General features: G+C 39.7%; 1 protein-coding gene across 1 annotated transcript in view; it reads left to right on the forward strand.

The window, feature by feature from the left end:
• VWA8 (von Willebrand factor A domain containing 8) overlaps positions 1 to 18,526 on the forward strand; it is a 184,770-nt gene that overhangs the window by 156,609 nt on the left and 9,635 nt on the right. Inside the window, exons 40-42 of the mRNA XM_051609029.1 lie at positions 912 to 1,020; positions 7,575 to 7,700; positions 9,492 to 9,650. Of these exons, the coding sequence (XP_051464989.1) occupies positions 912 to 1,020; positions 7,575 to 7,700; positions 9,492 to 9,650 (394 nt within the window). The remainder of the gene's footprint in view (positions 1 to 911; positions 1,021 to 7,574; positions 7,701 to 9,491; positions 9,651 to 18,526) is intronic.

The following is an 18,526-nucleotide window of genomic DNA, read 5'->3' on the forward strand; positions in this document are numbered from 1 at the left end:
TCGTGGTACTTTTCTGATCTAGTTCTCGCCTTGGATTGATGTAAAGTTTACCAACGTAAACTGCATGTGAGGGCTTCTGGAAAATACTGAATGGTGCACACTCCCACCATGCCCAGCTGTCCCCTAGCTCATTCTTCACCATTAGACCTCTGCAATTACTTTCCACTTGTGTGTTTCAGCAGTTTAAGAGTATCTGCTTAGCTACAAAGTTGAGAAAAATTATATGGAACTTTAAGTGAGCACATCTTAACTTACAGAAAAAGTATATATCTTTTTTTACAGTGCAGACATTGGTCTCTCTGGAGAGTGACCTCTGGACACAATAGTGTTCGGTGACATGACTAATTTATTTTTTTGAGGGAGCCCATTATTGTTAACATTCTTTTAAAACTTCCTTGTTTCAAGGTTTCATCATTTTATGAAGCACAAAGGTAGGTATTTGAGACAGAGTTAGTAGTTTTAGGTCTTCAAGGACAGATTTTATAGTTTGTCTTTACTTAACCTTTGTGTTAAACATGGACATGTTTAAAATACTCCGACGATGAAGTAATGAATGACACTCCTGATCCTTTTATGTACAGATAGCAACACCTGAGCTGATAAAAGCTTTAGAATTTGATCACAGTCTTCAGAACATCTGATTTGCTTCCCAAACACAAAAGCAGGTTAGGGGAGAGACAAAGGATTAGTAACTTTAATAGGTTTGAATATCATGCAATCCCTGCAGACAATGGTGACCACCTGCCTTTTCAAAAATTCACAAAAGCAGCTGCCTCTTCTTCGATTTGTCTCTTGTGTCTGATTATTACAGCCTGAATTTTCCTGTTATCAAGTAACCTTGTAATTTGCATGTGTAAATGATGATACCCTCTTTTCCTAAACTGTTCTTAGCTCCCTGTTCTTTGCTTTAGATTGAAAGAGATTCAGATGAGTGAATATGATGCATCAACTTATGAAAGGTTCTCTGGAGCAGTCCGTCGTCAAGTCCAGTCACTCCGCATCATCTTAGACAATCTGCAGGTAACCTTAGATTCACTGATAAAGGAACATGGTGAGCTCACTACATTAGGCCCCAAATACTATACTGATAATATCTTGTTAACATCCGATGGCCATACCTTTGAGAGCTAAAAGCAGATTCAGGTTATAATCATGGTTAGGAATAACAGTCTCATATTACTATTTCAAAGGCAGCTTTTAAGTGGATCCCAGTGCTTATCTCTGCAAGTTACAGTATTCCCATACCACAGCTGGCAGAGATTACTTATGCAGGAGCACAACTTTGTGAAGGAAAATACATTATTAAAAGAGTATCTGGCAGCGTATATATCACAGCTTTTGTCTTTACCTCCTGTCCAAAAGACTTTTTTAGCTTAAAAGTGCAAATGCTATAGGTGTGAAAAGAAACACTAACTCCAGGTCATACCTTTACTGCTTATGCTACTGAAAATATAATTTTTTCTCAGGTTTGTTTTTAACTTTTGCTAATAAAAATAGATGTAGCCCAAATCTAAGTGAAAGCTGACAAAAACCACCAGTTTACCTTCTAGTAATTGGTCCTATGGTTGTTCCAGATTTTATTAATACTAGTGTTCATATACACAGTAAGTAAGATTAAAAGCGTGTTGTTTCTAGGAGGAATCTGCTAACCTTCAGTGAAAATTAAGGGAAAATTAATTTTGCTCCTCCGATTAAGAATGTTTCTGTTGAAGGCTCCCAACCACTGGTATATACATACCTTAGTCCATTAGTTAGTCACTGTGCTGCATCTCATCTATCTCCTTACTTCAGCAATAAAACAGAAATATTGAAAAAAGTTACTTTGTATGATCTACAGACTCCTCCTAATTCAAAAACTCTAGTCCCCTGATACTGCAAGTAAGAAAGGTAACATTTTCCTTTGCTTTACTTAGATCTTTAAGCTATCGTGACTACAACAACGCTACTATAATCACATCTATACACAGAGGCCTATTAGCCCATTTTATTATGAATGTATCGATTCAGAGAACTCCTCATATAATGAGGATTTAAGATGGTCATGACTAGATGATTCATGCACCTAATATATGTTTCAGTTCAGGACATAGACTTTTGACTTGTAAAGAGAGGTTTCAATTAAAAAAATTTACATATAAATCTCAGATTTTCCTACATTGTTTAGGTCACAACAGCCTCATGCAGTGCTATAGGTTTGGGGCAGAGTGGCTGGAAAGCTGCCTGGAGGAAAAGGAACCTGGGGGTGTTGGTTGACAGCCAGCTGAACACGAGCCAGCAATGTTGCCAAGGTAGCCAAGAAGGCCAATGGCATCCTGGCTTGTATCAGAAATAGTGTGGCCAGCAGAAGTAGGGAAGGGATTGCCCCCTGTACTGAGCACTGGTGAGGCCTCACCTCGAGTACTGTGTCCAGTTTTTGTGCCCCTCACTACCAGAAAGCCATTGAGGTGCTGAAATGTGTCCAGAGAAGGGCAACAAATTTGGTGGAGGGTCTGGAGAACAAGTTTTACAAGGCACTGGGACTGTTTAGTCTGGAGAAAAGGAGGCTGAGAGGAGACCTTTTTGCTCTCTACAACTACTTGAAAGGAGGTTGTAGAGAAGTAGAGGTCAGTCTCTTCTCCCAAGTAACTAGCAATATGAAAATGGTCTCAAGTTGTGCCAGGGGAGGTTTAGATTGGATATTAGAAAAAGATTCTTCACTGAAAGGGTAATTAAACCCTGGAATAGGCTGCCCAGGAAGGTGGTTGAGTCTCCATCCCTGGAGACATATAAAAGACATGTAGGTGTGGTGCTTGGGAACATGGTTTAAGCACTTGGACTTGGCAAAGTTAGGTTGGCAGTTGGTAGAGCTAGGTTATGGTTGTACTTGATGATCTTAAAGGTCTTTTCCAACCATAATGATTCTGTGATAGATGGGGTTTTTTACTATGCTTCTAGCAGACATGCTATTTGGACTACATTCTAAGTGTGAAGAGACTAAGTGAATCTTCAGTTTAAAGTCTTTTTTTAGTCTGCCTTGCATATTCCTTGGATGCGAGGTTCTTACATTCAGGGATCACATTAATCATAATCAAAATATAACATATTTCAATATAAGGAGACATATCCTGTTTCTTTGTTAAAAAGGTCATTTTAATATCAAGGCTAAGTCTTATAAACCTCAGTATTTTCTGTGACTTCAATAACTTCCTGGCAAAATCTATAACATGTAACCACAGAGACAGCAAATGTACTTTATGATGGAAAAACAAACTGACTGAATTTGGAAAAGATAGCTCATAGTTTATGAGCAATATTGAAAGCAAATTTTTAACTTGATAAATTTTCTACAGATTTAGGTAGTTTTTTTATGAGAAGATGCAGTAGGAAAATAGAAGATAAATTATAGCAGGAGTTTCTTAGCTGGAAAATGTTTGCTGTTAATTAGGAAGATGAGTCCAAGCACATTTCATATTATGTTTCTGAGGAAAAACAAAAGGGTTATTTTAATTCTTCAGCATGGTAAGTCATTCAACCCTGGTGAAGGATTGTGCCTCCATCTCCCCTTTTCTCTGGGCAGTCCTGTGTACACCATGGGTCCTTAGCTAGAATTGTTTTTTTTTTCTTTTATCAGTCAGACAGTCCTCATTTCTCAAATAGGAAGTCAGTGGCACGGTCAGTTGCAGTAAACTTTGCAGGTCACATGTCTCTTGTCTTTTTAACTTGTGAAAATCTCAAATTGCCTTCTCAGTAGAGAACACTTTTGGGTTTTTAAAGATGTTTAAGTGTTCTTTCTTTCAAACTCAATGCATTCAAATAATGGACACACATTGGCCATGTTTATTTAACCTAGATTTGCTTTTCAGCATATGTCTTTTCATTGTTAGGTTTGTGAGGTTTTTAAACACATGTTCCTTTGATTAAATTTTACATCCCAAAAATCAGGAGGCTGGGATTCAGGTCCAGGGTGTTGGTGGCTTGCAAAATTTAGTAGCAGCAGAAGGAAATGTTTGGATCCTTGAAAGGGAGACATAAAGATGGTCTGAGAATGTAATTTCATTTTTCATTTTACTTTGCATAACTCACTGATCTCTGTTGGCTCTTTGAACAACATTAACAAAACATGATTAGTTGTTTATCTTCTGTGGAAGCAGCAAAGCCGGAAGTCCAGGAGATCTCAGTCAATGCTGAGCTTTCTCCCCCCTCCTAATGCTGGCCAAGCCCTGAATAATACTTGTCTGAACTCCAGATTCAAAAGCTTATGGTCAGTCAGTCACTCAGAAAGGCCTTCTTAGATTTTAGATTACTTGCCTTCCAGAAAATACTTCTTTTTACTTGTTATTACAAAGGGAATCTGGGGCAACTGGCCCTGTAGCTTCTGATTATCACTGAGGCACCTACATTTAAACTGAGCAAACCTGAGTCTGAGTCACTGAGCCTACTGGGACTGTCTGGTTTAGACTGTGTGAGAACTGTCTGATCATAGCTGCAAGAACAAAACAGTGGCAATCCTATAGTAAACATCGCTCAGAGAGCTGACACTGTGAAAAAAAAAGCCCTGTGCCCTGTCAGTAGCTTCCAGCTGCTGAGGGAACATACGTATGAAGTTTTCCCAGAAACAAATGCAGGCCAAAAGTGGCAGTATTTCATACCATCCTGTACCCTCCCAAGTTACATATTTACATGTGATCACTTTGAATAGACAATTTTTTCTGTGAAATTTATGGTCAACACAATGATATTTTGCAGGTGGCAAATATGGCTTTGATGTCTTTCAGTGAAAAGAATTACTGAGGTTGTGGCTATTGTGATCAGCCATTGCCATGCTCCTAAGATGTGGTATCTAGCACATTTTTATAATTTCCAAAGCAACACAATTAATATATATGCAATATTTTTTCATCAATATGGTTACAGTATGTTGCAACAGTAATGAGTCGTATGCCCTTTCTACTAAAATATCAAAGCAAGGTATATTTGTAATAATTCTGTTTTTCACTTAAGATTGTAAATGCTTTTAAACTTATGTTACTTTTTAGGTTATGAAAATTACATACTGAAAATGCTTTGAACCTTTTATGTAATATACACATGTATTGTATAACGTACTATGGGGGATTTTTTCAGCTTTTATAAAAAGAAATACATTCTTCTCAATTCTGCATGAAAAAGACAGATGCTAAATAGTCTAAATAATTTTAGTGTTATGTGGAAAGTGTCCCTTCCCATGGCAGGGGGGTTGGAACTACATGATCTTTATGGTCCTTCCAACCAAAGCCATTCTATGATTTTTGAAAGATTCAGGTCAGATTTTGTTGGCATTCTTTCCTGTTTTAGGAGAGAATCTCAACTCTGTCTTCCTTCAATAAAATTTCAGCTGATATACCATCTTTTGTTGCATAAGCTTCAAAAGGTATTGAACGGTTTTTCAGTATGTTCATAGTTAAAAGCAGTTTTCACACTGCTGTTCCTTGAACAGCAAATAGGCACAAAACTAAAGCATTATCAGGAATCCAGTAGTGAAACTAGTCGAGAATTTGATCCGTGAAGCTGCAGCTTTATAATCTGTTGTTTATCCCTCCTGCCTACTGAAAGGAAGGAAATGACAAAAATTTTACAAACCAGCAACCATGGGGAAGGGTTAAGGATCTGCCCCTGTTGCAGTACTTATGGTGGCTAAGATTACTAGAAACAAAGTCCTCTCCTCTGCATCACCCCAGAAGGTGTATGAGTCATTTTCAACAGGCTCTGCTCGCTCAGCAACATGATGTCTTCAGGAGCCTTTTTTCAATGGTTAGTTGGAGTGTTGTTGAAATTTGCCATGGGTTATCCCACTGTGTTTTTCACAGCAGGAAAACTCCCAGTGTGACATTTTGGTGCAGCATGTAGAGGTCACTTGGAATTTGCAGGTGTCGTTTTGTGATGTTACACAGCTCTTCAGGCAACAAAGGAATCGATTATCCTATGGAAAAAGGAACTTCAAATTTCATCCCCCAGGATATTTAGTGATAGTGGAAAGTACTAGTTGGTGGCACAAACTTACAGATGCCCCACTACCAAAGTGGGTTAAAGCTAGGTTGACTGTAGCACCACGAAAGTGTATCAGAGGGCACAACTGCCTGAATTCACAGTCTGAGAAATCTTTTCCACTTTCCTCTTCTGTGATTGAATAAAAAGCTGAGGTTTCCATGTATTGGCATTGTTTTTACCTCCCATCAGGCAGCATCTGCAAAGCTTCTGATACTACCTAACTAAAACAAACCGTGTTTGTCACAACTACCTAAATTCTCAACTGTAAAATTAATTAAACAAAGCGTCTTCTTTTTGGCTCTGTATTATCTCTGCCCACGTATTTTCATGGGCAAGTAGTCTGTTAGTCTTGAGTAACCATAGGCGATAGACAGTAGTCCAGAGCTCTTTCTTCCATACACTAACAGAAAAGCTCATAAATTTTGACCGAAGCAAAATCAAAGATTCTCTGAGCCTTAAGAAGCCGTCGTCTGACTGCTCAAACTATACAAAATCGTAAAGATTAATCCACTCACATCCCAGACCTGCATTTTACTGGGGATTTTTAATGCAGCAGTTCCTGCTCATCAGAGAGCAACTGATTCCTGAGAACCAATGTTTAAGGCAGTTTGTGTCCTGCTGGATATTTGATTTGCCTCCAGCTGCAAACCAGCAATTTGCTGAGTGCAAATGCACTAGACATAGATAAATTTAAAACATTTTTTCCCTACTGAGCTTGCCACTACTAGCTTACTGACTTCAACCTGAGGATTTAAGCAGAAATCAAATAAACTATGAAATCCAATGAAAACCATATATGCAGACTTTTCTGTCTTTAGATGGATCTTATATATTTTGAACCAACATGAAGCTATCTTTTGAAAGCATTCTTAAATATGTTGTTTAAACTATTAAAACACTCAGGTCTTCAATTTTAAGTTCTTGCCTCTGTGCAGGAGTGCCATGACTATTTGAGTAACTGGATTGTAATGGTTGCTCATCAAGTCATGCTGATGGCAACCAGTGTTCTTTTCAAGAAAATAAAAGAAATATTCAGTAGACTGTCTCTTAAGTATCAGCATTTTCAAGGTTTTTATTTTAAAATATAAATATAGTTTGTTCTGAGTATTACTTTAAAAGAAACTACTTACCATTACCTCAGGTAAGTGCTACTTAGTTTTACCTTTAAGTCACCTAGTGTTTTTCTCTTGCACTGCTTGGATGGAGAAGACATAACAAATGGTCAGTTCTGTATGTCCCTCTGATTATATGTATTTCTGAACAAGCTACACGGATTTCCAGGACATTGGCAAAAAAAAAAAGTTTACATTTCCACAGTCCATAGCTAAATTCCTATACTATATGTGAAATTACTTAAAGAAGACAAAATTACGTGTTCTTTGTCAGTGCTAATTTCTCTTTCAGAAAAAAAGGGCAGGGCAGCTATGAAAATGTGTTCAGTTTTCTTTTATTTATGCCCAAACTATCACATAATTGCAAAGAAAACTCTTTTATCTGTTGTGTTCAGCATGTGTTAAATTGCCTAAAATCACATCACTGAGTGAGTTAAGGTTTCTTTTTTGTTGTAGGCCAAGGGTAAGGAAAGACAGTGGCTGAGACACCAAGCTGTTGGAGAGCTAGATGATGCCAAAATCATTGATGGGCTGACAGGAGAAAAAGCCATATATAAACGACGAGGAGAACAAGAGCCACAAGTAAGTATCCAACAAGTAGCAGGGAAAGGTGGAGGTTTGCTGATTTCATGGTGGCTGTGCAGTATCTGTGCTTGAAGTTATAGGGAGAAGGAACTCAGAAGAATCACCTCTGGCTTGGGAAGTTCCTGATAACAGAGGTAACCACAGGATGGAAAATTTGCTTTACCTCTTCTTATGGGGTTGGTCATCCTCAGACAGAGGATGCTGATCTGGGCAGTGCATTGTTTTGATCCAGTATAACAGTTTTTCTGCTCTTATTTTATATTTTAATGAGCTGATGGCGATTAGCAGAAAACGTTTTGTATGTCTGTTTTTCTAAGAAAAAGACAAGTATTTTCTCACTAATTTAATGTTTTGTTATCTGGTAACCCTGATACCCTAGAAAGTTTACCAAAAAAAAAAGTGTTTTGCAAATGTCTTCTCCTTATTCCATGATATGCAAAGAACTTCAGCTTCCACAGATATTTGTATTTACAAGAATAAAATTTATAATGGGAAAAAAGTGTGAGGGAAAGCCATTAGATACAATGAAGTTATCTGTTCTATGGTTGAATTCAGCTGTTCCTCAGAAGACTTTATGGTCAGGACTGTGTGACTCAGCAGCAGAGAAACCACTTGAATCAGACCAACAAAACCTGGCCAAAACTGGTGGGGCCAGTCCGTGATATTAACAGTAATACCTAACAACAGACTGCAGTTTTTAACTACACTGAATTTCTTTTAAATAGCTGAGTACAAAATCTTTTTGCACATAAGCTACCCACATCTGTTGAATCCCTGGTATTTTTTATGCTACTTGGTCTTGATGTCTGGTGCTTTGAACAGTTTATGGAACTTTTTGCACAGCCTGTGTGAATCATCAAGAAGGGAAAAGTGATTAGGTCTTCATTTCTCTTTTTGTTTTTTCAAAAATTGATTTACTCAATGTATCAGTTGTAAGACTTCATAAAAATAGTTCAGTTAGGGGGAAAAAAAAGACACATTTAAGTTTTTAATAGAAACCAAAATAAATATAGTATTTAATGGGCCTTCTCTCCTCCTCTGTTTTTGAGACGACAGGAATGCCATAGTCTATTAAGAGAATAATTAAAACAATAAAACACACAAGTGTTTGCAACCCCTTACAGGTAAAAGAGACGTTTTTAGTTATTCAGTGTGACTAGGTTTTTGTCAATTTGTCTTTAATAGCTATGTACTTGAATCCGGACTCATCTCACTGCACACTAAATAAAACACCTCCCTTGAATGCACTGTACCAAAAATTGTTAAAACAGACGGGGATTGTTTTCAGGAAAAAATAATGGTTTCAGCATCAGAATGAAGAATAAACTAGTAGTTAATCAGAACAAGTTTTTAGACATTTTTTGAGTGTTTTTAACTCACTGTAAAACTCAGCAGATGAGTTTTTACAGTCTTACACAGGTCCCTGTTAGTACTGTAAGCCAAGGAAAAGCACTTCCATGATGAACCTTGGCAGAAAGAGCAAGTTTGAGAGTCTCTTTACTGAAGTAAAATGTTAAGAATCAAAACTATGACAGAAAAAGTATTTTCCTGACAAACGTGCTTGGAATTTTTTGAGCTACTTTGTTGCCAGTCACTGAAGGTGCTGGGAAAGAATGAATTAAGGTATTTGTGAAGTAACTGGTTTTGAAAGAAAAACAAAACAAACAAGTAAACAAACAAAGCTCTTCTCACAAAACGTGTTGGGTTCTCTTTCTGAAGTGTTTTATCATTACGGATGTTGAACTTTCCTGTTTACACTGGGCTTTTTCTGCTGTGTTTCCCTGCCAGCCTGGCAGCCCCCAGCAGAAACCGAAACGTTTGCGCCTGGTGGTAGATGTTTCCGGCAGCATGTACCGCTTTAACGGGGTGGATGGACGACTGGAACGCTCCATGGAGGCTGTCTGCATGGTCATGGAAGCTTTTGAGAATTATGAGCACAAATTCAAGGTAATGACAGCTGGGCTGGGAGCTCTGTGGTTATTGCTCAGGCTGTGTGGAGCGGTGGAAAAAGTGTTTCAGCAGTAAGTCCAGCCAAAGGACGTTATTCATTCCCGCAAGGAAATAAAGACATTAATCTGTTTCTGACAACCTGAAAAATAGTACTAGTGAATGGATAAGAAAGATTACACACTTCAGCAGGGAAGAATTCAATCTAACACTTTTAAGTCTTTGATTTAGTGAAATTTGCTGCCTTCTTCTGTATTTATCTGTTTATTTGCTTCTTTGAGCAGAAGCACCTACAGAGCCTACAGAACACAAGTCAGTATGAGTTTCAGGACATGCAAAGATGCCCTGCGTCCCATCTGCCTAAAGTACAGACAGTATTACTTTGTCACTGGAAAAGACCAAATTTCTTTGTCCCTCACTTGTGCTCTCTTCCAGTTACCTGGGAGCAAGAAAATAATTTCTTGTACTGTAAGATATTAGGTTCCAAATGTTATTTAATGGTGGCCTGCAAAGGAAATGAGAATAAATTTCATAGCGTTTTTTGTCTCAGCAAGCCTTAGTAAGGTCTGGGGTCTGTTTCTTTAACCTTAAAAAAAAAAAAGGAATGGCCCGTCACAAGTTAATTCTTGACAGACTCGGTGTTTAATAGAAGAATAAAGATGTCTGAAGAATGTCTTTAACATAAGACTTCAAATACATCTGAACAAAATTAATAGAAAATGTAGTCCAGATGAACTCAGCCAGGTCTGCTTTACACTGTTCCTCCGGGCAGCATAATCCTACAGGTTTTTTTTCTTCCTTAGGATCTCCTGTACAAAAACAGGGCATATGGAAGCATGTACTTCTAGAGTGTCTTCTAAAGTACAATCACGCAGATTTCCATTTGTCAGGGAAGAGGTTATAATAGGAGACAGGCATTATGTTTTTGGCCTACTTTCCTAAGGAAATGAGGCGTGTGCTACCATAGTCTCTGGCAGTAATGCTTTCTCCCCCTTAAACGTGCTTAAACAGAGCATGTTGCACGATGTCAAGCAAATTTTAAACCATGTTTTTTGTTCCCAAAGACACTAAATTCCTGGAAATGTCATGAAAATAGGTCAGATAGAGAGTGATGTTCTGTATTCCTGTTGGAGGAAAATGCTGTAACCGTAAGCTTAGATCTTAGCCCAGAGAAGCTATGTGGAAACTCAACTGTAATTAAAAAAGTCATGGGAAATGGTGAGTTTATTGGTTCAGCTGCTCATGTATCTCCTGCTCACTAATAGAAAAATTAATGACAAGGGGTAGTACAATTATACAGCATGACTTGTGTGGCTTGGTAAATCAGGCATATCTGAGCAACACAGCTATTAGTATGGCCAAACACAGCATCATTCACAAAGGAAATTCACAAAGGAAAGAGAATTAGTGAACATGAGGATAAATACATTTTATTGGGGTACAGTCAACATGGCTTTTATAAAGGGAAGTGATGCATTTTGAGGGGTCTCTATGTATGTGACAAGCACGTTTGGTTGATATGAGTCTCTTTAGCCAAAAGCATTTATCAGAGTCCCTCACCAGAGGTTCACAAAGAAGTGACACTACTTTGGGGATAAAAAAGAAAGACTTCAGATAAATTGACTACTGCTAATGGAAAATGGACTAAGTGGTCATTTTTTAGAGTGAAGAAGTGAAGGAAGGTCACTGGTAAAGCTGTGTTGGGATTTGTGCCAGAGCCATTTTATTCTGTATATTCATAAGTGATCTGTAAAAGGGGATGTATAGTGAGGTGGCAAAAGTTGCTGGTTGTACAAACCTGTTTGGGAAAACAAAAAGGGAAATCCAGCTGCAAGAAGGTGGAGAAAGACCTGGCCATAAATGGTGACTGGGAAATAAAACGGCAGATGGTGTTCAGTGCTATTAAATACAACATGCTGCAGATGGGAGAAAACAATTCTGATTTCAAATACACAGTGAGGAATTCTTAGCTAGCTGCTAGTGCTCATTCTCAGCTATATATTAGTGCTCAACAAAGAAATATTGTAATTATATCACATGGATCTTTGAACACTCAGTGCCTGCCAGCTGTCAAAAAAGCTAATTGAATGTTAGAAACTGTTAGCAAAAGAACAGAGAATAAAGCAGAAAACATCAGAACGTCTCTGTAAACATCCAGAGTGCATTCACATCAGAAGTAACATGTGCAACTTTCATCTCCCATCTTACAGAAGTTCTTGTAAAGCTAAAAAAGACAAGAGGGTAACAAAGATTACAAAGTGTCTGGAAGTGTCTCCATACAAGAAATGGCTAAGTAGGCAAGAACTGCTCAGTTTGGAGGAGACAAAAATCAAGGAGCTGATAAAAAGCTGAGCAGGGGCCATTGTTCATTCAGTTCCTCTACAGGCATTCTGCTCTTGTTATGAGCAATGAATTATTTTACATTTACACAATGGAGGACAGTGGCTTAGGAGGTGGTGACACTGAAAAAAGATGTAGTGCAGTGGTACATAACCAACTGTCTTTACTTCCAGCACAGCTCTATAGCTGAGAACCCAGACATGACCCTCAGGTGCATGCTAAAGGAATAACATGTAGACAGACAGCCCACTGTGCAGAATTAGTAAGATCATTGAGAACTGTTTTCAGTTCTGGGATTTTTAAACCTGTTTCATTACCTTGCAGATCCCTCTGTGCCTGTTACAGATTGATATATTTTGCTTGGCAATAGTTGCTATAGGCTAGTGTTGCACCCTGCACATACATGAAACCCTGTATTTGACCATGCAAATCCCTCCAAATGCAGTTAGTTGTAACAGTAGATGTGCCTCTCTAGCAACCTCATGCCATTTATAAAAACACTTAAAAAAAACCAAATGGGCAGTTACTAGGTATGAACATTGCCACTCTTAGATGATAGTAAGACAGGAGTAGTTTTACCCTTACAATCTCTGTGAATCCACAGAGCTGTGAGGCCAGTTTTATACTTAAAATAACAGTGATGAGGAAGATGCCTCAGCGGCACATCAAGGAAAAAAAAACTTCTCATCAGCTTCTATATGTGGTCACTTTCACTTGCCTCTAGAGTAACTCTCCTCTATTTAAGGGCATCTTCCACTCCATGAATGAAGCTGGTGAAAGGGTCTAGAGCAAAAGTCTCATTAGGAGCAGCTGAGGGAACTGGAGCTGTTTAGTCTGGAGAAAAGGAGGCTGAGGGGAGACCTTATTGCTCTCTACAACTACCTGAAAAGAGGTTGTAGCCAGGTGGGGGTCAGTCTCTTCTCCCAAGTGACAAGTGATAGAACAAGAGGAAATGGCCTTGAGTTGCACAAGGGGAGGATTAGATTGGATATTAGGAAAAATTCCTTCACTGAAAGGGCTGTCAAGCATTGGAACAGGCTGCCCAAGGAACTGGTGGAGTCACCTTCCCTGGAAGTATCTAAAAGACATGTAGATGTGGTGCTGAGGGACATGGTTTGGTAAGTGGAAGCTGCTTTTGCCCTACAGAAGAAAAGTATTTTTCTTCTCCCTGTTCTGCCTCATTGGAATTTGATTCACTCAAAGCATAATATCTGCAAGGGTAGACCAGAGGTGACTAGGGCAGCAAATGTGATACGGTCTTCTGTTTCACTGGCCACTGAAGTTGTCCCCCAAAATCAGCCCAAACAGAGGCATTTATTAACTGGCCATGTTTGAACCATATTATTAACATGATCCAATTATTAGGCTGAACTATCTCTTTCCAACGAACATTGCACAGTCCTCTCATATCAGAAATCTCCCATGCATGTGCTGATGGACTCCTTGAATCATTCCTTTGATAAAGATAAATTTCATTTCTGAAATCTCCAGCTTCTTTTTTTGTTTCATAATCTGGTTATGGCAGTTACTACAGCTGCATGAATGGGATCGATAACCACAGTTCATGCCAGTTCCTCCATTTCTAATGAGTGTTAATTAGGTCTTCAGAGTAAGAGATTCTTTTAAAATACCAGTGACTACAGTCAGTAAAACATTGACACTTTGCAAGATGCTGCTGTTTTTTCTCAGGACAAAGCTGAAGTTTGGGTATGTCTGCAAAAATAGCATACATCTCTCATTTCTGAATGAGGAACCATTTAAAAGAAAAAGAAAAAGATTAAAGAATACACAGCTGTGTTGTGTGCAATGAGAAATTTGCAGTTTATCATTTTTTGTATTCCTTAATCTTTTCTTGCCCGGTTTTATAAAAACAGACTTTTTTTACCTTCAGATATAGCATGCTGCTATCTGTTCCTGTTGTAGTCCCATCTGCAAGGGTCACAGAATCACAGAATTGTCAGTTGGAAGGGACCTCTAGAGATCATCTAGTCCAACTCCCCTGCTAAAGCAGGATCTCCTAGAGCACATTACTCAGGACTGCATCCAGGTGGGTCTTGAATGTATCTAGAGAAGGAGACTCCACAACCTCCCTGGGCAGCCTGTTCCAGTGCTCTGTCACCCTCACACTAAAGAAGTTTTTCCTCATATTTAAATGGAACTTCCTATATTCCAGCTTGTGCCTGTTGCCCCTCATCCTGTCACTGGAACTACTGAAAGGAGTCTGGCTCCATCCTCCTTTCACCCACCCATTAGATAGTGTCATAACAACATGTGCTGCAAATATGAGGGGTTTCTTGTACAACATTTGCTGAACTATAGGACCATCAGGCTTGTTGTGCAAAGCATTCAAAGAGGATTTACTCAGTGAAGTTCCCTTTTGCTATCTAACTGCAGTGTAAACTTTGGAACCCAGTTCTTAGCCTTTGCTCAAGATCACTTTTGTGCCATTGCTTAGTTTAGTTTTCTGCTAGATAAGGTTGTGAATTAATCAGCTGGGCTTTTCCTTTGGGGTTTTATCCTACCAGCTGCACTTTCCCCATGTGTGGTATCCTTTGGTGTCACTGATGATGTTGATTGGCTGATTGGGTTTTACACCACTGAATGAATCACAGAATGCCAGGTTGGAAGTGACCTCAAGGTTCATCTGGTTCAACCGTTCTAGGTACTACTATAGTTTATATGAGATGGCTGAGCACCCTGTCAAGCTGAGACATAAAACTGTTCAATGTGGGGGAATCTACCACTCCCCTTGGGAGACTATTCCAATGTTTGATTGTCCTCACGGTCAAAAATTTGCCTCTTGTGTCCAATCAGAATTTCCCCAGGAGTAACTGGTGTCCATTACCCCTTGTCTTTTCCGTGTGACTCCTTGTAAGTAGGGAGTCTCCATCTTCTTGGTAGCCACCCTTTAAGTACTGGAACATGGTAATGAAGTCTCCCCTAAGCCTTCTCTAGGTTGAGCAAACCCAGTTCTCTCAGCCTCTCCTCCTATGACAGATTCTCCAGTCCTCTGATCATCCTTGTGACCCTTCTCTGGACCCTCTCCAGTCTGTCCCATCCTTTTTGTAGAGCAGGGACCAAAACTGAACTCAGTACTCCAGGTGTGGTCTGCCAAGTGCTGAGTAGAGTGGGGTGATGACTTCTTTGTCTCTGCTCGTGATGCCCTTGTTGATGCAGCCCAGCATCCCGTTGGCTTTCTTTGCCACTGCAGCACACTGCTCACTCCTGTTGAACTTGTTATCCACTGAGACCCCCAGGTCCCTTCCCACAGGGCTGCTCTCCAGCCAGGTAGATCCCAGTTTATGTTTATGAATGAAAGCAGCGAGTTCTTACTCCTTGCCTTCTAACACAGAAGAGCTAACTATTGGGGATGTGACTGTACCAAGTTACCCTTTATGAAGTTACCCTTCATAAAAAGTCCCAGCAAGTGTCAGCAGATATTTGTCAGCTTTTTATGCTTGTGAAGGACATCCTGCCTGCTTCTGTTTCCCATAAGTACAGGTAGTGAATCATTCCTTGTCCAGGGAGAAATGGGAGGCTCATCCCACAGTTGGGAAATTCGTTTAGATTAACAGCCATGTTTCAGAGCCCTCCTGCAATGTCATCTCATCCATGCTTCCTCTGAAGTGCTTTATTAAAGAAAACAGTGGGAGTGATTGAGGTAACAGAAGCCACATTCTCAGTCTTATCCTAATGGAGGTTAAATATGCTCCTACAAATGCCCCTTGACCCCTTTGAATGTGTGGATGCATCACTTACACATTTAAGTTATAAGAAGCAAGTTATTTTGTAGGGCTAAAGTTCTCACATCTTCTGTACATCTCATTTTAGGTGCCAATTATTTGAAAATGTACAGAAAGGCAGTTTGCTCTTTGTTTCATCTGAGGTAATATGTTGTCTGTCATACAACCCGTATGGTTTTATATCATCCCTAATTGCCATCATTTGCATGCATGATGGCAGGTTTAGGAGGCATGTCCAGTAAATTATTCAACAGCAATTTTATGAAGCCCTTAAAAAACTTGCCAGTGGTACAATAAATAGCATATTTTGTAACCGGTAGGAAAAGCTAGAATTGTTATTTATTGCTATATTAAAGAGGTATTGCAGATTTTATATGCCCATTTCAGCACTCCCATTTGTAGACTTTACTATGGAGGCAGCTCTGTTACTTCAGGGGGAAAAAAAAAAAAAAAAAGTTTCACATACTTGGCAGTTTCTTTTAAATAATAAACAAATGGTTTAAAATGAAGGCGGAAAAAAAATAATGTTCAGTGTTGTCCAAAGAAGATGTTACTTATCAAGATCTAGCCCTCTGGCAGAAGAATGTCTGATTCACGCTGCCTTTTACATTCAGTATGCATCTTTCAGCTTTTATCAATGCCTTCAGAAAAGAAACCTTTTGGCATGGCAGCTGCAGAAGACGAAGTCTTCCATTTTACCCATTTTAGGCAGCAGCAACCCTCCACTCAGTGCAAAGTGTGACAGTGGAATAGGGATTGTTTAGACCGGTGAGGAAAGAAACCAACAAAATTACACTATTTGGAGAGACGTGTTTACATATTGTGTGCTCACAGCTCTGAGTAGAGCAGTTCTTGTCCCAGTGTACCTGAGACTTTTGGAAAACAAGCTCCTGTCCACCACAATAATAAGTTAATTCAATTAAGTCCACACTGTAGCAAACATATTTTGCTGCTGGATTTGCCCTGGGAGCCTATGCTTGCAATCTATTTTGTAAAACAAAAGAAAACTCAGTACTGAGTAAGATCATATCACAGCTCTTGTCTCACTTGTAACTCCATCTCCTTAAATTCTCCTAGGGAATTTATGAGAAAAATACATGGATCCTTGCATCTCAGAGGCCCCTTTTCTGTGTTTGTCTTTAGCTACTGTGAAGGAAGGAAACTAGCTTTGACAAAGTCCTTGTGTGTCTGCAGGTGTTGGGGTTCCTAGTTGGCCAGGGCTGTGGAGCTGTCTGCACCTTTTCTTTACAATGAGCACACCAAGATAACATCAAATAACTAAGAGTTCATTTTACTAGAACACAAATCAGGAAGAGGTAATAATTTAGGAAAGAAAACATGGGTGAGAGATTTAAATGCTACTCCTTTGCCCTTGCAGAGTTGGCTTCTTCACTCCAGTTTTACTTCTGTCCCAAACTCTGTACTCCTGAATTGTGGTAGACTCCATACATTCTGTGGGGTAAACACCTCCTTCCTGTCACCTCTCAAGCTTGGCTGTGAGCCTGCTACCATCCCTCTGTCCCAGGAAGGGTCTTCCAGGCTGCAGTCCTATGTTGACTGAAGTCAATCCAAGTCAGTGCTGGTATGTTTCCATCCCCTCCTTTGCTGGGGCACAAGTCATCCAGCCTCACTGTCTGGGGAGCTAATCTGCCCCAAAGCAACTTCATACTCATTAGGATTTGGCTATTCCTGGTCCTTGACTTGATTTCCAGGAGGATCAGGGAACCATGAATACCAGCATATGAGGGCTGGTGACCACAGCACTTCTCTTCCACAGCATGACAAGATCTCACCCTGCTTTTCAGGAGGCCCTACTAGACCCAGAATGCAGCAGCCAAGAGGAAGCAAACAGCCACTCCTTCTCTGCTGCCTCACCACATTTTTAAAATCACAAATAGCATAGTAAACTGACACGAAAGAATAAAAAAAAGCAGATAACATCAGTTAAATGTAAGTATACATACTCAGGTGCATGCAAGGAGCTAGCCAAGGAGGGAGCAGACAGGACATGATGTTCCCAGGTGAACGCCTTTGCGTGCCTGCGATAGTTTGCTCAGATCATTTCAGCCTCACCTCGCCCATACCCGGGTTGTACGTTCCCACCTTGTGCAAGAATGTGGAGAAGGCCCAACTGTAGGGTCAGCCTCTGGTGTCTCATCTAGGAGCTACAGCAGTTCCCTTTAGGCAGACTGTCACACTGAGTTTGAAGCCAGCCTTTTTGAGACGAAAGGTTGGTCTGATGCAAGTGTGTGCCAAGAACCGAAGTGATATTCCCAAATAGCAAAGTTTGGCCTATTCCCATGAACTCAGCATGGCAGAGCTGATACCAGGATACCCGCTGGGAGAGGCCCATCAAGTACTGTGAAGGAGCTTGTTACGAAGGAATCAGCAGCCTTTTTACAGAGGAGAATGACAGCTTTTTGCTTTACGTAATTAGGATGTTGATTTAAAATACAAAACTGCTCAGCAAAGGACATGCAGGGGTTTGTAATTAACAGCCTACCCTGAAGATCTGTGGACGTTTCTGACATTACGTAAGAACCACATCAGCATTGTGTTATTTTCTGCTCCATTAAACCACTGCTTTATTTAGCTCGTCTGATTTGAATAATCTCTAGTTTTTAAAACAATACACATGCAGGCTCTCTTGGTGTGTGGTTCACGTTTTGTATTTATCCCTGTCTTAATTCAGAAGTATGTTGAATGTAACCTCAACATCATTTTCAGAATTTGTGTATTTTCATTTGCCAGGTCTTTTCTCCAGGGAAGGTAATGGCTCAGGGGAGACAGAAA

The sequence above is a fragment of the Apus apus genome, chromosome 1, assembly GCF_020740795.1.
Source record: "Apus apus isolate bApuApu2 chromosome 1, bApuApu2.pri.cur, whole genome shotgun sequence".
Taxonomy (NCBI): domain Eukaryota; kingdom Metazoa; phylum Chordata; class Aves; order Apodiformes; family Apodidae; genus Apus; species Apus apus.